Source organism: Ursus americanus, chromosome 14 (assembly GCF_024610735.1).
Source record: "Ursus americanus isolate L20-20 chromosome 14, mUrsAme1.1.p, whole genome shotgun sequence".
Lineage (NCBI taxonomy): Eukaryota > Metazoa > Chordata > Mammalia > Carnivora > Ursidae > Ursus > Ursus americanus.
Genome location: NC_142140.1, coordinates 10,854,858 through 10,878,043, shown reverse-complemented (window position 1 = coordinate 10,878,043; position 23,186 = coordinate 10,854,858). Strand labels below are relative to the sequence as shown.

The 23,186-nt window shown below is 41.1% G+C and overlaps 1 protein-coding gene across 3 annotated transcripts in view; it reads left to right on the top strand.

Moving 5' to 3' along the window:
• Positions 1-3,850: 3,850 nt before the first annotated feature.
• The window catches only part of GRM7 (glutamate metabotropic receptor 7), an 853,586-nt gene continuing 834,250 nt past the window's right edge, over positions 3,851-23,186 (top strand). For all 3 annotated transcript variants that reach the window (XR_015726624.1, XM_087866838.1, XM_045808129.2), the window contains exon 1: positions 3,851-4,687. Coding sequence is in view for 2 of the 3 variants with exons in the window: in XM_087866838.1 (XP_087722964.1) it covers positions 4,169-4,687 (519 nt within the window). In the remaining variant the exon portion in view is untranslated. The remainder of the gene's footprint in view (positions 4,688-23,186) is intronic.

Sequence of the window (23,186 nt, the reverse complement as noted above, 5' to 3'; positions counted from 1 at the left end):
GGAGAACAACAAAGCAAATAAGTAAAACTGAAATTATTAAGAAAACACAGTGCTAAAAAGATAAAATTAGGACTGAACCCTTAACTTGAGTTATACATTTTTATTAATCCTTGGGTGAGGACATATTAAGGACTAAAAAAAACCAAGCCTGTGAACACACTTTATAATGTATGATCTTTGGGCCTCAAACTAGCTCTCTTGCAGTTAAGTATAATGCTAGAATGATGACTGGCCTGGTTTTAGGTTAACCAGTCTTACAGAGAGATTTTTGGTTCATATAACCTCAAAAAAACAAATACTGTGTCACCTGTTAGGTTCCAGATCCTATGCTCTGTGGCTCAAGATATAAAGATGAATTAGATACTGTAAGTACTGGATGTCTGTAGATTTTGCAAGCGCAGCCTCACTTCCCTGTTTCTCTGGTAACAGATCACTCTTTCCATTCAGTTAAAGTGGTGCTAGTGCCTGGCTTCTGCCCTTCCTTAACCAGACAAGATAATGGCCCAAGTTACTGGCCCAAGAATTAATACTTGACTCAGGAAGAACAAATGGAAGACTTCCTTTATAGTTGATTGAGAGCTTTAAGGTTAGAGTATTTCAATCTTGGGCAATTTTTGTAAAACAAAATTATTTCAAAATGTAGTAATTATCTTTTAATTTCTAGAACTGCATACTGTGACTAAGAGGGCAGCAATTTATCTGATACCGTTTCTGCTCTGCCCACTTTATGTTTCAGTCACTGTCAAATAAAGGCAGCAGGGAATGGCAAAAACGGTTCTGATTCATTCAACACATGAGTGCTTCTTAGGTACAAAACACCATTCTAAACATTGTCCGGGAGAAAAAGATAAATAATACCAGCCCTTACCCTCAAGGATCTTACAACGTGGCAAGGGAAATAAGACACAAACACAGATGACTGCAATAAAATGAAGATAATGATTGCTGCCAGATGTTTGGGGAGAATGAGCAGAGCAAAGAGAGAACACAAAATAAGGCAACATTCAGTAGTCAGCCAATAAATATTTATTGAGCTATCATTAGATGTGAAGTGGACATGGAAGTGTAAAATTGGACTGGGACATGGGCAGGTGAAAAATCAGATGACATGACTTGTTACCCAACTTTCTAGTATTTTTTTTTTTGTCACCAGGTTCCTAATAAATATCCTTAAATCAAAAACTGAATAAGGATATAGTCTCTAAAATACAGCGTGGGGCGATGATGCCTAAATAGTAAGACAGTAGTACTTGTGTTCCCAAGTATGCCTTCCTATTGCTTTGCTTCTCTTTCTCTTTCCACATTAGCTGATGGTACCTTAAGATACCCATTTCAGGTCTTCTACCCTTTTTGAGCTGGTGTTTTAGAACAGGTGAATTAGAACAGGATCCTTTTGGCTTCCAACAACAGAAAGAAAATAGTATAAAATTGAAAAAAAAAAATCCAAAGGCAATCTTGCTAGCATGTCTGGATCAAAGACTTCAAATGTTTAAATCAAGTCCCTATCTCTCTCTACCTCCACCCTGATTTCTCCTTTCCTTTTTCTCCTCTCTTATATCTCTTATTATAGGATTCAAATATCTCTCTGTTTATGTGGAAGCTCCTGGCACAGCTACAGGCTTATATCCTTACAGCTCCAGGACTGCAGGAAAGAGTAGGGGCCTTGGCAGTATAAGGCTGTAGCAGGACATCCCATCTAAGATTGATTGATACATTGTACATAGAGGTAGATTCGTATATTAATTACAGCACTTTTTACTTGAAGAAGACTGTGTAATGTGTGTTCTTAGAAAATAAGAATGGTATAACATTTTCCAAAAGATATACATGAAGTGTTTTGAGGAAGGGGGACTTTTTTTTTTTTTTTTTTTTTACCTAATTCACTCACAGATTGTCTATTGGATAGTGGTAACTCTGTGTCACTATCCTAGGTACCACAGCAAAAGCCCAGGGATTAGTCCTGGATGGCTCTGGCTGGGCTCTGTTCCCATCCTTTAACTCATCACTGTAGCTAGTCACCAGCCCTAATTTATAAGAAGTGGGTTCCATTCTCAAATCATAAGTAACAAAACATGGAGGAGGGGCCTATCCAAAAAGAAACTGGATTGGACTATCCCTAGAAGGAAGGGGAATAGATGGTAAGTAAGGAAAGAAAGAAAGAAAGAAAGAAAGAAAGAAAGAAAGAAAGAAAGAAAGAAAGAAAGAAAGAAAGAAAGAGAAAGAAAGAAAAGAAAAACTCCTCTATAGCAGAGAATGTTTGTAATGTTCTTTGGAGATTAAAAAAAAAAAAATTGGTCTCCTACACATAAAGGAACAGAAGATATTGGCCTAAAAGGAGCTCCATGGCCAAAGGGACATGGCCTATTTTAACAGAGAATTTGAGAGTTAACAGATACCATAGAGAGCACCCAGTTCAATCTCATCATTTTATAAATGGGGAAACTAAAACCCAGACAGGAAAACAGAAATGCCAAGGATTTACAGGTAGTTGATGGCAGAGACAACCCACTACCTGTCTTCTGCCCTTGTGTTGTGTGTGTGTTGTGTGTGTGTGTGTGTGTGTGTGTGTGTTGTTTTGTTGTTTGCTTGCTTTTTGAACAAGGACATTTTTCTTTAGTACGTTAACAACAACAACAAAAAGTATAGCCTTGTTTCTGGTTTTCTCTTCATTCTCAAATCTGTATAGTATAGTTTTGCTGCACTCCAACAGAAAACCTCAGCAAGAGTTGAGTTACCCATCATGAGTCCACCCACTCTGGTACCAAGGACAGAGATATTATCCTTCGTTTATATAAGAACTAGGGCCACCTGTTGCTTTAATAGCTCAAGTTTGGTCTCAGCCTGCAGGAGGGGACACCGTTGAAACTCGGCTTCCTAACTGCACTGCATCCTCATTTAGTTACCAAATCTCCAGCCAGAAAAAAAAGATAGGCATCTGGATCACTGGGGAGACTTCTACCTGCCTCTCTTACTTCCTCCTACTGTCACCTCTTTCCTGCTGTTTTCTGCCCGCAAAAACCTGTCACCAGCCCAGAAGCATCTCTAGAAATGGGTAGGAGGGAGCCTTGCACCTGTCAGCGCCAGAGAACTAAGTGCGCTCTGCAGAGTTCTCAGTTGTTACATCTCTGCGATGAAAGGAAGGAAAGAGGTAAGTCCGAGGTTTCCGTCACAGATTTGCTGGAGACCGCAGTTAGTCCATCGTCTCTGGCCCCAGTAACCCCTGAAGACCGAGGGCGCACTTACATTCCTAGCTTCTTGGCGTGTTTTCCTAAGAGCTAGTTCAGTGCCTCGCCCCGAAGAAGTCTCTGGGTAAAGGTTCTTTAAGTCATGAATCAGGTTCCCGTCTGTATGTGTGTTTTTTCTTGAGAAAAACTGGCACAGACTGACGAGTAATAGAGAGTGGGGTCTCCCTGCTCCCCTTCAACACTGCGTTCTCCACCTCGCGACTTCCTCGCATTCTCCGGATCTGACATCCAGGGCTCGCGACCTCAGGGTTGGGAGCAGTCAGCACCAGACATCACCGCCCCCTCCCGGGGTTGGTGCCACCCGTGCCTAGAAGGTGCGTGTAGGTGCAGGCGGGCGAGCTGGAGGCTTCTACTGTGAGATAGGAGAAGGAGTTCAGCGCTCGCCTGAGACCTGCAATCCCACATTCCCTGGGGACCTCGAAACTCCCAGTCGGAGGCACTCCCTGCTTAGCCGCCCACCCATTCCCCCCCCCCCATCCTTACCTCAGCACGCAGCCCCTCCCTGCGTGATGATGCAAACCAGTGGGGAGGGCGGGCGCTGGGAAGGGTGGGGAGAGTCGGAGAGCGAGCGAGGGAGGGAGGGAGTGGGAGGAGGAGGAGAGGGAGCCGAACGACCATTTAAAGCGATAGCAATCCTTGCCCTCTCCTCAGTGCTGGGTTGTTGGAGAGCGCGAGCGGCAAGCCGGGGAGCGCGAGCGCGGCGCGCCGGCCGGCGAACACGGGAGCGCACCGAGCCCCAATCTGGCAGGCGCCACGGGACCCCCCAACCTCTCCGGCCGCTCCTCCCCGGGCGCCCCCACCCTTCGTGCCTGCAGGAGCCTCTGGGCTTCCCCGGAGGACCTCACCCTAAGGGGCCCGGACCCCGGCGAGCCCGCCACCATCCCCTCCAGCGCCGCCGCCACCACCGCAGCAGCCGGAGCAGCATGGTCCAGCTGGGGAAGCTGCTCCGCGTCCTGACTTTGATGAAGTTCCCCTGCTGCGTGCTGGAGGTGCTCCTGTGCGCGCTGGCGGCGGCGGCGCGCGGCCAGGAGATGTACGCCCCGCACTCTATCCGGATCGAGGGGGACGTCACCCTCGGGGGGCTGTTCCCGGTGCACGCCAAGGGTCCTAGCGGAGTGCCCTGCGGCGACATCAAGAGGGAGAACGGGATCCACAGGCTGGAAGCGATGCTCTACGCCCTGGACCAGATCAACAGCGATCCCAACCTGCTGCCCAACGTGACGCTGGGCGCGCGGATCCTGGACACTTGTTCCAGGGACACTTACGCGCTCGAACAGTCGCTCACTTTCGTCCAGGCGCTCATCCAGAAGGACACCTCCGACGTGCGCTGCACCAACGGCGAGCCTCCGGTTTTCGTCAAGCCGGAGAAAGTAGTTGGAGTGATTGGGGCTTCGGGGAGTTCGGTCTCCATCATGGTAGCCAACATCCTGAGGCTCTTCCAGGTAGGGAGGCGCTCCCTCCGGGGCAGAGCGCGCCTAGCTCCCCGCGCACTTAATCCTAAAAGCTGGTTTGGACTCCAGGGGTGCGGGGTCAGGTCAGCCTTCGCTCATTTCCACCCTGGAGATCCTGCGAATCCCTCCCACCCCACCCGAGGAGGTACCTTCCCTGCTTGGTTCATTTCCCTTCCATCTCTCCCCTGTCCGCGCTCCACTCCATCCGGCTTGACATCCTGGATTTATGGCCCCATTTACAAGAAGCAATCTGCGAAAAACAAGGCGATGATTTAAATGGGTTTGCATTAGAATGAAATATGGTCCAAAAACAGGCTGGTAAAAGTGCCGGGCTCCTGTGAGAGCCGGCTAGGCTCATGGAATATGAAAGATGAGAAGACGCCTCGAAACTGGGCATTTCTCAACTCCCCAGCTTCCCAGCCCCAAGCTGCCCGGCAAGCCGCAGCTCCCTTGGAAATTTTCGAGAAGAGCTTAGGGAGGCACATCTTAAACCGAGGGCTAGGTCTTTACCTACATGTGGATGTTAATTGCCCATCTCTCTCGGGTTGGATCTCCAGACCTGTAGCCTGTCTCCGCGAGGGCATGGGGCGGAAGGCACGGGGACGCTCCCCAAGTGGGGAGATGCCACTCGCAGACGTGACCCCCGGGTGATTTGCTCTGGGCAGTTGTTTGCACCGTCTAAATTGCGTTTGCAGTCCGGCCACTGGCAGGAGCTGGGCGATCAGCTTTCTACTCCTGCCACTTCAGAGCCCAGAGATGAGCTCATGCTAACTGCGAAACAAAATCGCTTTCGCTGCCTCCACCCTCCGCCCATCCTTTCCCACGACCTCCCTAACACAGCCCCCCAACCCCTATCCTGGGCTCCGCGGACGATTCCCGGAGCCAGGCGAGAAGGCGCCTGTAGGGAGGCACTAGGGTGCACTGAGCAAAGCCGGCGGTCCTCCTGCTCCGGGCGCCAGAGGGCAAGGGCGAAAATGGGAGGAAGGCGGATCCGGGGCAGCTGAGCGGTGGGTTCTACTGCAGTGCTCTCTCTCCGCCTGCTCCCGCATTTTGTGCCCCGTGGCTCCTGTGCTGCATTCGGTATAAATGGATGGATTTTGGATTTTAAGAAATTGAGTTTCAGGGTCTGTGTGATTGTGGGTTCCCTTCTCCTTAATTCTCCGTGTTTCTCTCTGTATCTCTTTCTTTCTCTTTCTTCCTTCTTTGTTTTTCTCCTTTTCTTTCCCTCTCTTTCAATTTCTGCTTCTTTTCTCTCTCTCCCTCCACCCCCAAGTTTTTTGTTCATCTCTGTCTTGAGATGATCCTTTCCTAATGAACAGCCCTGTCCCTGCCTGATAGTGCCCAAACCCATTTAATCCCTTCTCCAGATGTTCTGGCTAACCCTGGTGCCCTTGTGCTCCCCATATCTAAAGAATTGGCTCCCTTCCAAATGCTTTCCCTAAGGGTGTTGGGTTTCTGGAGGGGATTCCTTGTGAGATTCAAGCTGTCACCACATCAGCTCCTAGGAGTGTGAAGTTTATGTGTGCACCAGGAGGGGTGCCTGCCCAAGGCTGCAGCCTGGTATGGCCCCACTGATCTTCTGAGCACTTCTTGAGTGTGCCATTGTGGGAATCCCTAGATATTTACAAACTCAAAAATGCTTTGGGGGCACCCTTAATTCTGAGATGATGCTTTTGGGAAGAGGCTAGGTTATTGTAAGCAAAACCCAGAAGCGTTTCTTTCTTGCCTGAGCTTAAAGCCAGGCAACTTAAGAGGGCAGTGCTGCAGGGAAAGTGAGGTCAGAGATCACCTGAGAACCACTGGGGCGACTCACAGCCCTGTGAGCCCTGAGCCCTGGAGGTTGAAGGCACATTTGGTGTTTCACATTTTTTAATTATTTTGGTGCCTGTTTCTCTCTTCACTCAGAGCACAGGCAGTGCTGCAGATGGGCCTGTCTGTCTGAAAAAGAGTGAAATGTTAAAGTCAGGAGAGGGACTGCAGACTAGGCTGAAGGACTGTGTTTGCTGAAAAAGATTCCAGGGGGAGCTGATTCTTCCTCTGGTGTGTGAACCTGAGGCTCTTGTGAGGAAAAGAAATGGTTTGCCTTGTGCTTAGTTCCCTGTTCCCTGGGCTGGGAAGGAAAGGAAGCGAATGCCAATGTTAGCAGTGTGGGTTGGGACCAAAACCATTCAGAGAAAACACTGTCATTTTCCTCTAATTTGCAAATTGCAGCTATTCATGTTGGATTGAACAGCTGAGGGAAAAAGAGCCCCCAGTTTTCACCTGCATTTATGGAGAAGAGGCTGGTAGCAGGAGGAATGCACCAACTTGTAGCTTGTGCTGTGAGCTGGGTAGAACTGTTGGTATGGGCATCGTGCTTAACCATTGACTGTGTCGGAATATATATTTATATATATATTCCAACAGTCTCTTCCAGTAGCCTTTTTTGCACGTGATCGTAGGAGCTCCTGGCACGCAAGTCTAATCCCCAGTTTCCCAGCCTCTGTAAGCCTGCAAAATGAATATAGAGAGAATAGTGGTACACAGACCCATTGTTCAAAAGCACAATCAATTTAGAGAGAGAGGAAAAGAATGGTAGGTGAATTTTTGCTGGGAATGCAGGGTTCAGCTCAATTAAGAGTGTCTTATATTAAAACAAACAAACAAAAACACCTAAAAATGATAGAATTCTTAGCTCTCCAGAGATTTGAGTTTTCTTTTCCCGGGCCCTGTAGTTTGCTGTGGGGACCATGCCAAACCCATCACTTGAGATAAAAATTTATGGTGAGATAAGCTTCTAGGCTGGGGGAAGGAATACTTAGTGACTTAAATGGGAGAGTGCTACACACTGCGGCGGTGGGGGGGTGGGGGTTGAGCACAGGAAAGAGTCATGAAATAGTAATAAATGTAGCAAGTGCTGTTGTTACCAGCAAAAACTGGAATGAAGTTCTTTCCTGATAATGAGGACCTGGGCAAGAATGACTCCTCAGATGTATATAGTATCTATGACTTTGAATTTTCATTTGCCTGCTGGTGTAGCAGACCAAAGATAAGAGCTGAGCAAGTTCTCTCTCTCTCTCTCTCTCTATCTCTCTCTCTCTCTCTCTCCCCTCTATGCACACTGAATTGATTAGTAAGTGACATGTCAGAGGACAGGAATGATGTCCACTGGGTCTTTCAAATCTAGGAATTTGAGGCTAATGAAATTAGTGTGTGGCCAGGGCTCTGCCAACTAGAATTAAGTCACTGCAGCCACCCTGCAATGCATTTTCAGCCTCAAAGAAGCATCAGGGAGGAATTTCTGGAGATTTGTTTCTGAGCCTGTACAAAATAATACTCTCCTAATACTAAGAAAGATTAAATGTAAATTAATTTTGACTATGAGTAACATATTTAAAAAATAATCAGAGAGTGGGGATGGCTTAAAGTGGAGAGCTTATATAATATGGTGTCCAAAGGATAAATCTCCCCTGACCACTATTTTATGGGCTATAAGTAAGATAGATTATAGTGGAAAGTAATGGGCATGTTTTTTTCAAGGCTTCTCTGTTATTGACTTGAGAGCAAACACTCTGAGCGCATAAATTACTCTCACTGTATCCTGACTCTGAATGAACAATATTTCATGGCCAGTGACATGGTCTAAGCTATGGACTTGGAATTGAATGATGTCTGTTCAGTTGCTTTGTTCCTTCAAAAGCAACTAGATGGAGAAAGTGGCCACCTTGACTCTTGTTGGGGCATATTGCAAATCGAAACCTGTGGACCTTGTACCATAAATGAAATAGATTTGTAAATTTCTTAATGTTGTCCTTCTGTTCATTGAAGCTTGAATGTAATCTCCAACTTTGGGGGCATTTTATATATACGGACCTAGTTTTCTTCCTTCTTTCTTTTGCTCTCTCTCCTCTCTTTTTCTATCTTAGGTAATAGGATAGAACTGGGCACCTAGGATGGTGTGGTATTACTATAGTGAGGACTTTTTTTTAAACAACTCTAACCTACTCTTCAAAATTTCATAAATACAGGTGTCAGTGCCATTTGGAATAGGCTCTATAACAATCTCTGCCTCCACATTTACTGTGTTTCAGGAAATTTACCTAACAGATGGTGAGTGGGCAATTTTTAAAGGGGCATTTTTTGAAAAGAGCGGAGAGGGAAGGAATAGAGACAGGCACATACTATATTTGAAGATACCTCTACGTGTATCCTTTATGTATGCGTGCCTATAACATTAAGATGTCTTTGGGGGTTTTTCTCTTCAAAAATAATTGAAGTAATGAATGCCTTTCAATTTTATAACATTGAGAGTATAACAAATCATAAATGCTCCATTTCCTACGTCTATAGGTTGTGTCATCGACTTCAAAGACCATTGCTGGATGACACAAAGTACACTCCAATCTCAATCCTGCCATTAATTAGCTCTGTTACCCTAAATAAGTCACTTAATTTTTCTAGGCCTCAATTACCTCATCTGATTTTTTTTTTTTTTTAAACAAGTGTAGTTTCTAAATCTTTAATCTCTTTGGGTCACAGTTTGCTTGGGGAAAACCTGCTCTTGTCCAAACCCATGACATTGAATTTCCAGCTCCCACCTTGAACTTTGAGTGAGTTTAGGGGAACTTTCAAAGAATATTTTCACACAGGTATCTTAGTTAATATCAGTCTACCTGATTTCCCATATTCAGATTTTATCCCTTGTTTTGCCAGTGTGCTCCTTAGTCATGTATATCAAGGCTGGTATTGAGGAAAATGACCTCCTAGGTCAGCTTACTGCATGGTTATAAGACACCAGGAGGGAGCAAGAACTGTGGGGTTTATAGTAGCAGATATAACTTTTATTATCCAGTGTTTTCTCCCCTTTTGTCTTGCAAAACCCCCAGGCTTTCTTTGGAAAGAGACCAGATAGTGACTTCCTGCCTCCTCTCTGGTCCCAGAGATGAGTCCCCTGACTGAATTCAGGCAAAGCAGGTGATGGGTTCAGGTGTAGACTTTGACTTTGGCTAGACCTATCAGAATACTTCCCAGGACTTTTCTGCCAGAGGAAAATGGGAAAATTGGCTCTTTTCTCTGGAATTTCTAAGCTGGGGTGATATGACTCTGGGACTACCAGTGGCCATCCAACATAAGACTTTCTATAGAATAAAGTCATACAGAGGTAAGCAGGGTTAAGTGATGGAGAGAAAGCCAGAGCCCTGATGATATTCTGAAACTCTCAAATCCAGCTATATCTGAATCTAGCTGCATCCCTGAATTTCCAGTACTTGTTCTTAAAATAAATAAATTAATAAAAATTCCTTCTATTTTGAATTTGTTTTCAGCCCTGTACAATTAAACCCTCCTAGCCAAAACAAGTGATTTCTTATGTTAATGTAAGTTTTGCTGACTGGCATTCATTAAGTGAAAAATTATATATGATATTTTCTTTACTTTAAATATAATCCTTCTAGCCTAGGTCTGGCATATTCACAACTCTGCATTCTTCTGCACTCTTCCCAACATATGCTGTATTAACTTTAAGCATTCGTTATCACAACCTGATGCAGTTGAGAGATAAGGTGAACACTTCTGGTGTGGAGTGCAGCATAGAGGCCTCCTATTCAGAAGCTTTAGAACCATACTTGGTTCCCTTCATTAAAGCAAATCTTTTGTTGATGTCTCCAGGGCAGAGAAGCATTTTCATGGCATAATGGAGTACAAAGTACATTAAACTCCCCGGTCACTCTACAGTAAGCATCAAGCCTAACTACTTGTCATCCCCTTTTCTTTTAAGTAGGCAAAAAAGAACAGTTACAAACACATTTTCCCAACAACTAAAATGTATATATGATTACTGTTTAGAGGACAGTTATGCAACATATAGTCAGACTGATTAATTCATAGACCCTTTGTCAATTGGCACAGTAAATATGTGTGTTTTATGCACTTAATAAAAGCAAAGAAAAAAATCTTTTTACAGGTAAGTATCTGAGAAGAGCATTGTGCCAGCCCTTACTGTGACAGCATTTCCATGTTTGACAAGTAACCTCCTCTCAATTATCTTTACTGCTAGATATTTCTTGGATCAGGTTATTGGATTATAAGGTCAGAAATAAAATAAAATGAAGTTACAATGATACAGGATACATATCTCATTTTGTGAGAACAGAAGTTCTTATTTCTTTTCAGTAACAGTAGTGGCCACAATAATAACTTCGTCTTCGCTATGAGCCATTATGCCATGTACTAATACTTCATCTCATTTAGTTCCTACAATAGTTCTGCAAAAGGCATGTTATCATCCCCATGTACAGATGAAGAAAGTGATTCTCAGAGCCCCAAGTCACATAAGTGGTAAGTGGCAAAGTCTAGATTCACACAATGGTTCGCCTGACAATACCCTGGTTGTTAACCACTATGCATGCTGCTCAGTTGTTGCACCAATGCAGAAATACTTAAAATAACCCCAGATTTGCCAACCCTGATATTGTAGTGGCTTGAGGATATCAGAGTTGCTGATTCCTTAACCACATCTATTTCCAGAAAGAAAGAATATTTTATTTCAGTTCTGCAACGAGACGAATTCTGTAGGTCTATTGAAACTTGAGTGCACAAATCCTCACCTGCAAATGAAAGATGCTTGTTTTCTGTTATTCGACAGGTAGCCCTGTGTGTAGGCAATAAATACATAGTAGGCTTTTCTCTCAAGTAAATGAGAAAAGATGTTTCTTCTTGTCCTGATTCAGTGCCCATCATTATGGATTATGATGGCTCTTCCCGAACTTTATTTCATTCACTCCACTCTTTCTACAAACCTCAAGTGGGGAAATCCATCATTCAGATATATGTGCAAAGTGAGAGGACTCTATTAATACAATTGCTGAAAGTCAAGTTGATAGAGCACGGGAAATACATCTTAATAAATGCAACATTAATGTTTGTGTGGGCCGTGGAGTGAGGGGTAGGAGAATTTTCAGTTTAATGGATTATTTTGCCTCTTACTATAAAAGTGCTGCAGCTAAACAGTTTTATAATTGGTCATTTGCAGAACTCTCCATCTCTGGGTGCTGTGCTCTCTCCATTCGGCGGCTGCCAACTCTTTCTCTTGTTCTTGTTGGAAGATAGCAAGGAAGCCACTTCAAAGGCTTGGCCTGCTTTTCTGCATTATTGTTTAGATGAAAATATTTCCATTTGTTAAAATACTACTTAAACATTTTTATCATGTTTTAAAGTTGACTATGTTCTGAATGTATTAGCACAGGCAGACATAATGTGGGATGTTTTCCTGGAGAAAACATACTTTTATCAAAGGAACCATCAGAATTTTCAGGTAGGGGTTAAGAATAAAATTCTGGCATTAGATCTGATTTAAATTCATACTCACCACTTATTACCAATCTCACTTTGATCAAACAGGTACCACACCTCTCATCAATTTTCTTATCTTTGAAATGGGAATGATATCAGTATACTTATCTAATAAAGTAATTATAAAGATTGCACAAAATATGCATGGAAATATTTTAACACCGTGTTTAGCATGTGATAAGTGTTCAATACATTTAAAAGCTTTTATTTTATTATTATTATGCCATTATTAAATATTACTATTTCTAAAATGTCACTATTGCTAAATTTACTGTAAAAGTACCATAATAATCCATGTTGTATTTCACTCTTTATGTTTGTTTAAATGAAAAATATTAGGGGCACCTGGGTGGCTCAGGAGGTTAAGCATTGGACTCTTGATTTCAGCTGGGGTCATGATCTCAGGGTTCTGATATCTCTGGGTGGTAGGATCTAGCCTCCTGTCAGGCTCTCTGCTCAGCCTGGCATCTGCTTGTCCCTCTCCCTCCCTCTCAGCCCCTCCCCCCAGGCACTTGAGCTCCTACACTTGCTCTCTCTCCAGAATAAATAAATTAAATCTTTTTTTTAAAATGGAAAATATTACATAGATTGAGAGAGAGAACACAGTTTAGTGACAGTATTCAGTGGAGTGAGAATTTCTATGGCACTGATTCAGGTGAATCAGGAATGCCACGGACTTAGATACCAGACAGGCTCGGAGCAGTGGGCTTTGAGGTTAGCCCGCCCCAAGTTTGAAGTCCACTGTGACGCTTTTCTAGCTGCAGAACCTTGAGGAACTTACTTAAACTTTTTGAGCTTTAGTACTAGTTTCCTCAGCTATCTTTTTTTTCCAGAAATATTTATTAAGCATCCCCCCTCTGCACTGTTCTACGTGGTTGGACATATCAGTGACTAAAATAGATAAGAGCTCTCTCTCTCTCTATCCCCACTCTGTCCTTCCTCCTGTCTCCTCTTCCCTTCCTCCTATCTCTACTCTTCTGTCTCTCAGCTTACGCTCTTGCGTGAAAACAGATGGATGTTATAAATAAGTCCTAGGGTATGTTAGAAGTTGATGAGCCCTATGGGACAAGGAAAAGAAGGTGAAGTGCACTGAAGAGTGTTGGTTTGGGAGTGCTGAGGAGTGTCCAGGTGGGTTCTATTTTTAGCTCTGGTAGTCAGGGTGGATTTCATAAGGTGGCATTTGAGCAAGACTTGAAGCGAGGGAATTGTCAGAATGGATTAAGGGAAGACCACTTTCTGCGAGAGGAGCAGGAACAACCAGTGCCAGAAGTCCGAGGCAGAAATATGCCTGGCAGGTTAGAGGAATATCAGCGATGCCACTATGGCTGAGTAAATCAGGAAGAGAAAGGGGCAGCAGGAGGGCTTGAGGTCAGAGATATAATGGGGCAGATTGGGTAAGTCATTGGAAGGCATCACATGCATTTTGTCTTACCTCAAGTGTAGGCGGTGTGGTAGGATTTTAGCAGAGATGGGGCATGATCTGTCTCTTGGATTAAAAGAATTAATTTCATCTGTGGTTTTGAGGATGAGGGAAAGAGAGAAATCAGGAGGTGATGATAGGTGGCTCTGAGATAGTTGTTGGTGACTTGTGGAGCAGATGCTTCAAGAAGTGATACATTTGGAAGATTGTGACAGTATTTTCTGGTGAATCGAATGAGAGATGTGAAAGGAAGAAAGGGGACAAGGTAAATCCAAGACGTGGGTCCTGAGCAACTGGAAAGTTGGAATTACTATCATTTCAGATGGAAAAGGTTTGGAGTGGAGCATGTCTGGGGAATTAAAGATCAGATTTGGAGATATAAGCTTTGAGAATTTTTTTGACATCCAAATAGAGATGTTGAATGCACAGTTGGAAATACAAGTCTGCAGTTAAGAAGAAATGTCTAGACTAGAGATAAATTTTAATAAAATAGAGATATTAAGAATAACCACATGGAAGTGCTATTTTAAAGATTAAATGAGATAATACAGGGGGCACCTGGGTGGCTCCCCCCCTTAAGCATATGCCTTTGTCTCCGGTTCTGACCCCAGGGTCCTGGGATCTAGCCCCACCTTGGACTCCCTGCTCCTTGGGGAGCCTGCTTCTCGCTCTCCCTCTGCCTGCCACTCCCCTGCTTGTACCCTCTGGCTTTGTCAAATAAATAAAAAACTTTAAAAAGATAAAGATAAATGAGATAATACAATTAACACTGCGTATTCCCCAAACATTTAATAACTACTAGTTAAAGACAATTATCTGAAATGAAAACAAATCCTATAGTTTGTTTTTGCGATGAAATTGTACAAAATGATGTCACAATTATTTTAACAGTATTTGTGACAATTATTTTAAGTCAAGACAACGTAACTACAAACATTTAGAATAACATTTCAATCTCCTACCTTTCATTTTGATAATGTAGTGGTAACTGTGTTTTGTAAGGTTTAAGTTAGTTGTGATAGAGTATCTCTTTTATTAAAAGTAATTTTGAACTATCTAGTTCAGTACAATTTATATATATATATATATATATAAATTGTATATATATATTTATTATATATTACATATATTTATTTTTATATATTTCTATTAAATATATTAATATACAATATATTATAATATAAATATATTGTATAATTAAATATATAATATGTGATTTATAATTATATAATTTTATATATAAATATAATAAATATATATATATTTATATGTCATATAAATATATAAATATACCATATTTATATGATATATAAAATATAAAACTCAGATGAGAATTTGCATCGCTGATACACATTTGTTTCACATCTTCACATTTCACATCTTTCCTTCACTTTGCAATTGAAAACATGGTGGGGGGGGTTATCTTACTGATTTGGAGCTGCCTTTAGGCTTTTGCAAATCCTTTAACAGCCTTTGTAGCTTAACCAAAATTCTGTTCCTTATTGACTATCAGATACTGGTCTAAGCATGTCCTTATACTAAAAAATGCATGGCCATGTTGTCTCTACACATCTATAATTGTATTTAACACTGTCATTATGTAAGCTATATTTTAATTGTAATTATAACAAATTTTATATCAACACACATCCATTTCTAGTGTTCAGGGGGAGAGCAGCATGTAGTAAATTTTATCAAAATATAGCATCTGAAGAACAGAACAGAGGGTAATTGTGTAATTCTGTATTCACTATAATTAAGTTCAGTGGAGTTGGCATAATAGAATTAAGATAAAAAAAAAACAACAAAACAAAACATTGAGGCACCATGGCTCCCTGTCATAACACACCCTTTTCACATCAGAGAACATACACTTAGCATCTTTCTCTACAGAAATGGATGGAGGAAGAGACTAGAGGATAGATGGTAGACACTAAACGGGTGGGATTATGAAAAGCAACATGGAAATGACATATTGCTTTTAGATTTGGTAGGTGGGGAAAATCTACTAGCATGTATGTCTACTGGGACCACATTTTCTGGAATAGTTAAACCCGCTGTCAAATATGCAGTCCTACCTTCCTTGTAAATTGGGATGTACACTCAAATCTTTGCTTCCTGTTTCTTGAATATTGGTTGAGAAGATTATTGCAGGACCCGTATCTTATGAGCAAAATACATTGTTTTGAAATGACTGACACTCTCAGCTGTCACACTCCAAGCTTGCTGGCTTTTTCTCTCAGACTTACTTAAGTTTGCAGCGCAGGAGTGGGTTATGGGAAAGATCATTGGAATTTTTTTGTCTTCCGGAGGCTGTATGGCATAATGGTTAAGATCACAGACACCAAATATAGTCACAATCCTGCTTTCCACTTGCTAACTATATAAACTTGGTCAATTTACCTGATTACCCGCACCTCAGTGTTCTCATCTATAAAATGATGATGATATTCCATCCTCTTAGGACTGTTTTCAAGAGTAAGTGAAGTTACCCGTGCCGAGCACTTAACATAATGCCTAGAGCACAGTGAGATCTATGCATCATCATTGTTGTCGTCATCGTCATCATCACCATCACCACCACCACCAGGCCAGGTACTATCTCTCCTGTGCATTCTTCCATCATCTCCTGCTCCCTACTATTTCTGTCATGTTTCTGTACAAAGGTAAGGTTGTGACGGAGCATTTGTTTCCACTGGTATCTGACCCCTAGTCATCAAGGTGACTGGGTTGGAGGTAACATTCAGTGATGCTTGTTGAAAGATTTCCTGTTTTGAAAGGGGAAGTTGGATATTGAGGCCAAGAATTTTCTCTTTTCTTCATCTGGGAGACTGAGAGAAATATCCAAGCCTTAAAAGGGGAATCAGGCAAAGAACGAAATGGTTAATTTTGTACTTTAGTAATTAACAACAAGTCCGACAGACTGACTTTGAACTCATTTCCATTATTACTGACTATGAGTTGTTAGGTGTTTTTGTAACTCCTGTGAGTTGAAGGCTGATAAAAAGCTGCTATGGGGGATCTACTGCATAGCATCGTTGTAATAAGTGAGTAAAGCATTTAGCACATTGTTTGGCATGTAGTAATCACTTAATAAATTTTAACTTCCATAAGTACTATCACTACTTTAGTATTCAGTAGTTGAGCAAATCTATGTCCTTCCGTTTCTTAAATTGCACATAATCATTTGAATAATCAGCTTACATTTATTAAGGATTGTTATAAAGCCTCATGAGGGCAGAAGTCCTTCAACTCTGCTCCTCATCAGAGCCCATCCTGGGGGTTGGGGGTGTATCAGTCCCACCACTACCACCACCATCATTGCCATCATTGCCCCTCACTGACCATACTGAGCACTTCCTGTGTGTCAGGCACCAAACTTGGCCCTGTATATGCACTATATCATGTTCTCACATTCAGGCGGGAGAGCTGATTGTCATCATCCCCAATTTATAGGTAAAAACAGTGAAGTGTTGAATAAATAAGTATCTTGACCCATAGCAAGAGATGGAGCCAGGATACTTAAACCCCTGTCTCTCTGACCTCAACAGCCCTTAAATGTTATTATACCACATCCTGGTAAGAAAATCTGCTTCCAGCCACTTGGGTAAGAGAAAATTCTCGATACCCATGTTCCTGTATTCCCCATGCTACCCTAGCCTCAGTACTAGTAGGGAGCGAAAGAGACCTCTTCAAGGACCGATCAAAGGGAAATTACTCCCTTTTAAGCCTTTGCTGAATCAATTAGCCAGTATTTAATTTCCTTAAGAATCCCTACATGTTATTTTTGGCACTTTTAGGTTCTTATGTTCTGTACATGACTCATCCACTCTATTACATGTTAATTTGTTTGAAGTCAAGTTTAGACTCTTACCCTGAAACACAATTTTAGGCCTATAACATCTAACTCTGTGCTTTTCTTCTTATAGTACATCTGCAGATATTTATTTGAGTTTTGTTGAATTATTCTCATGAATTGTGCATTTAAAGTTCTATAGAGAAAGGTTTCTTATAAAGAAAACCTTCTAAATAAATTTCTGTTTATTTTTATAGGATTATTATAGAAGTTATAGATCTTCAGGTTTTTGTTTTGTTTTGTTTTTAAATTAAGTACTTCATATCACCTTATTTTAACATATAATAATATACCTGTATGGTCTCTATCAAACCTATGAGTCTTCACTGACTTCAGCTTAGCTTGTTGATTGTATGTTGTTGATTTTTCCATCTACAGTGACACTATATGATCCTGGCAGGGGTGGGGCTGGGTGGGAAGATACATCTTAGAGCCACAAATTGGTTTTCTAGAGAATTAACATAAAGAATGAGAGGTCCTTTCGTATTTCTGCAGAGCTCAAGAAACTTAAGCATCTTCTCCGTAGCCTTAATGGGAAGGGAGTATAGGCTGAATGGAAGGTCATTATGACCATTGGGACCCTGGGGTAGGAGTCAGTCACTGAGTTTTATTTTGTTATCATCTCTCCTCTATTAGCTTAAGTCTTGAGTGCTTACTAGGTGAAAGGTGCTTAGCTAACCATTATAAATGGGTTGTGTCATTTAATCCCCTGATAGTTATACAGTAAAAATATGTATTATTTTGATCCCCCCATTATGCACACATGGAACAAAGCCTCAGAAAGCCTCATTGAAATATGGTAGAAGTAGAACTTGGAATCACATCTGTTTGACTCCCAAATTAGTGATTTTTACCACTAAATTAAAGTTACATAACTTTGTGAGCGTTAACTAGATTGTTTATAAAATTTTCTCAGCTCTAACTTTTTATAATTGTTTGATTGCAAGCTTAACAGGGGGTCAGGAGGGGTAGGGAGGAATTCCAGGCTATGAATGGAATTTTCCTCATGTTTAGAATAAGGTCTCTTTTATGACACCAATTCACTTATTCATTCATTCAACATATATCGAATGCCTACCATGTACAAAGGTATTTGAGAACATGCACATCATAGTAGAGTGAGCACCCCTTCCATAGACTCTCCCACAACAGTTAGAGAAGTCTTGGACTGCTTTGCCTGGTCCGGGGTGGTGGTTGGGGCTAGGACTCTAGTTTAGCCCACTGACAAAGCCAAGACATGCTCACATGAGTTCACAGGCATCCTGATGTCATGATACAGCAGACATGTGAATCTTACTATTTTTGCCTGGCATTAATGATAAAAGGGCTTTGGATTTGGATAAGAAATTGGGGTTGTTAGTTATACAAATATATGGAGATCATGTATCATCAGTGTAAGGATAGCTGCCATCCCCTCCTACTCCTACTTTTTATAAACCAAACACATACCTTCTTATCTTTCCTATGGATAAGGTCTTGACAATGGCACTAGGGCCTATCATCCCCCAGTAAGTACATCATTGGCTAAATCAATGTTTTTTTAAATATGCTGATTAACTTACCAGGGGTGCTTGGGTGGCTCAGTTGGTTAAGCTGTTGATTTCAACCCAGGTCATGATCTCAGGGTCATGAGATCGAGTCTCATGCGGGGCTCCGTGCTGAGCATGGAGCCTTTATGGGATTCTCTCTCTCCTCTCTCTGCCCCTCCCCACCCTGTGCAAATGCTCTCTCTGTCTCTCTTTAAATAAATAAATAAATAAATAAATAAATAAATAAATAAATAAATAAAACTTTAAATTACCGTTGAAGTAGACTGACATTTCACTGCTAAGAGCAGAAAGTGGTATTCCTTTAGAATTCTTAGGGAAAAGAATAGGACACCAGATACAATTTCCTCAATTTAAAATTATTCATATATATCCATATATACATATATATGGATATACACACACACATATATAAAATTACTCATATATATATGAACAGTATTAAATTGAGGAAATATATATATTTATTATTTAAATTTTGGCTTCTGCTAGCCAGTAGCAAATGAAATTATTAGCAGATACACACACAAAGCAGAGAAAGAGCCAATTGGATTTAATTCAGTAGCTTGCTTTTTTTTTCTTTAGATTTGTGGTTGTGATTTTATATCTGCAGATCTATTCGTTGAAGAAAATGTTTCTACCACTTTACCCAAAATTAAATTCATTTAACATCAATATAGCATGTCTGAAATGTCTTAATACATTTTTAATCTTTAATACCACTAGACATATGAATTACAAACATACCCCAAAAAATTAATTTGATGGTTTAATTACTTACATTTCCCTTATACCTATTTACTTTTGTGAATTTTAAAAATAAACATTTAATTGTATTTATGTTTCTGTCTCTCTGACTGAAGATGAAAAATACTGACTGAAACACAAAAAAAATGAAAATTAAAAATATTATCCAAAATGATGAAAACTAAGAAAGGGGCAAAGAAATTCAAAGAATTAAACTTGTACGCAATATTTTTTTTGTGAGTGTGGAGTATTTCTTCTTCTGAAGGAATTAATCTTGAAGCTCTCCTGGAGTCTTTTCAGAGACCCATTTAATGAGCAACAATTTTGTGCCTGAGTCTTCACTATGCACTAGAGATTCTAGATTAACAACAACAACAACAATAATAATAATAATAAATACAAATCTTCACAGACCTTCCTTGCAAGGAAGTCTGGCAGTCCACTAGGAAAACAGAGTGAGCCTCACATAACAATGACAGTGATTTTTCAAATATTAATGTGCTGAAGAATCATGGCAGGCAAGCTAACCATGCTGATTCCTGATCCCCTTCTCCAACTGGTCAGGTATGAGGTCCAGGAAACTCTTTTTGGTGAATACCTCCAAGAGAATCTGAGATGGATGTTCTCAGTTGCCCTCAAACTTTAATGAGCATCAGATTTGCCTGAGAGTATTAAGACACAGATTGCTGGGCTCTACCCCCAGATTTTCTGGATCAGTGGGTTTATATTTCTAATCAGTCCCTAGGTGTTGCTGATATTGCTAGCCCAGGGACCACACTTTAAGAACCACTTACCGCTTGTTTATGAAAAACATCTTCAGAATTCTGCAGCATGGGATTGTTTGTGCAATGGAAGAGACATGGACAGAGACCCATGGAGGCAAGGGGATTCTACCCTAATTGGTCAAAGGTAACAATAGTACCTGGAATCAATTGACTTGGAAAACATTGTAAGAAATTTACTTGCTCATTTAATCCTTTCAATAAGTATGTAGCTGCTACTTCATGTCCCCATTTTATATGGGGGTCCAGAGGAGGTAATTAATTTGCATAAGTCCAAAACTGGCAAGTAGCAGATTAAGAGTTCAAATCTAGGAAGTCTGATTCCAGAACCCACATTCTTAACCATTCTTAGAGGAATAGAAATCGTTATTGAAGGCCTCCTTGGCCTCCAAGTGTAGACAGAAGGATGAGTGGACACAAATATGTTACTCATTTGGTGTGTGTGTTGTGGGAAGGGGAGAGTATCACGGCTTCCAGAGAACCAGTCCTCCCCACACACCTACCCTAAGCAAGTCTGATAATTAGGAGTCTAAAACAAGAGTATAACTATGGGATGCTGAGAAGCATTCTAGAAACCTGACGTTAGAATTCTGTATCTTTTAGTAATGACTTTTGCTGAACTAATGGAAAGTAAGAGTGACTTACCTTATTTTTTGCATGTAACAAGAAGTTTGGAGATAGTCCCTCTAGTGTTAATTCTGCTGCAGAGAATGTCAGCAAGGGACTGGGTTCTTTCATCTTTTAGCTCCTGCATCTCTAGCATGTCACTGTGATCCCCATTGTTGCAAGGTGGCTACTGAATCTCTAACAGTGTTCCAACCGTTCAGGCAGGAAGAAAGAAGAGAAAAGGGGTGCCTGGGTGGCTCAGTCGGTTAAGCATCTGCCTTTGGCTCAGGTCATGATCTCAGGGTCCTTGAATCAAGCCCTGTGTAGGGCTCCCCACTCAGTGGGGAGACTGCTTCTCCCTCTCTTTCTGCTGTTCCCCTCTGCTTGTGCTCTCTCACTCTCTCTGTCAAATAAATAAATAAAATCTTAAAAAAAAAAAAAAGGAAAGAAGAGGAAAAAAGAAAGATAAAAAGAGTGTGTGTTGTGGGAGGGGAAGAATATCAGGGGGACAGAAAGGCAGTGTCTAAATCAGAGAGCAAATTATCTCCTACAGATCATCAGTAGACTTCCATTTGGATCTCAAGCAGTTAAAGTTTTAACCTGACTACCTTAACCTTAAGGATAATGAGGCCCCCTAAACCAGGGCTCTGATAGTAAGTAATAGGGAGAGAGTGGTTATTGATTAGATAACTAGCAGCCTGCACAGATTTCCTCCCCACCATCCCAAACAAATATCCACCAACTCTATTTTATTTCACATATTTTACTTTAAAGAATGGTGGGAAACTTTACTTATCTGTAAATATCCTCTTAAAAAGGGTACAATTATATAATTATACAACCCTCTAGAGACCTCCTTTCTTCTAAAAACTCTTTGAAAACTGTTCAAGGTTGAGGACATTTTGATCTTAATTTAGTAACTTGAAGTTGATTATCCTGGAATGACATCCTCTTTCTGCAGATGTTCTGTCAGGCTTTAGAAAATTCTGGAAGAAGTGGACACAGAAGTTTTATGGTACATATATAAATGATATGAATCTCTTCAAAATAAAACTCATTTAGGGACCAAAAGGCATTTCATGCCTGTAAATTTTTTTTATCTTCATATTTTCACAAATTTTCCTTTCCAAAGTGCCTCTGAACAAATCTTTTAGATATCATGCATCCATTTCACCTTTCTGAATGCTTTATTACTAAATTTTCTTCAGCCTACTATCTCTCATTCCTCTTTATCAAAAGCATTTCTCTGGGTCCTCACTACTTCTTCTTATCCATATTTGGACTCATATCTCAAACTAAAGCAACAGTCTGCTATGACTTCTCCATAACTTGAAGACCCTGCTTCTATGGGGGAAAAGAAAAAGAAAAAAGTAGACTTGCTGGTTAACTGAGAAGGTAACCAACACATGGAATGTTTCTGAGAATTAAAAAGTAAAAAAAATAAAAGCACTGAAAGAAACTGAGAATTGGTCTTGTTCAAATACTTTATGTTATAAATGAGGAAATTGAGGTCTAAGGAAAAAAATGTTATTAAACTCCAAGTGATAAACCATGAATCTCAGTAGTGTAACTCACTGGGGGTTTATTACCTACTCACTCAGCAGTTCAGTATGGACTTTTGTAGTTCGAAGGTCTATTTTCTGTTTAGTTATTCAGGAACCCACCACATTCATCAGGTGGCTTTACATTTGTCTCAAAAGGGAAAGGGATGAAGGCAGTTGCAAGCTCAATTATCAACTCATTATCCTTCAAATGTAAACTCTCCATATAACATTTGGTCACATTCTTTGGGAAAGAGCTGGTAATGTGGCCACACACAGTTGTAAGTGGGGATGGAGAATGTTGTCCCTGGCTTGGTTTTAGTGATGCCTTTATAATTTGGAGAAGCTAATTACAAGTCTCTAGTCTACAGCTGGCTCTTTCTTTTTTTTTTTTTTTTAATGTTTTTTTTTTATTATATTATGTTAGTCACCATACAGTACATCCCTGGTTTCTGATGTAAAGTTCGATGATTCATTAGTTGCATATAACACCCAGTGCACCATGCAATACGTGCCCTCCTTACTACCCATCACCAGCCTATCCCATTCCCCCACCCCCTCCCCTCTGAAGCCCTCAGTTTGTTTCTCAGAGTCCATAGTCTCTCATACAGCTGGTTATTTCTGCCACAGTGAGTGATCAGCCTAAGGCTGTGGATTAAGAG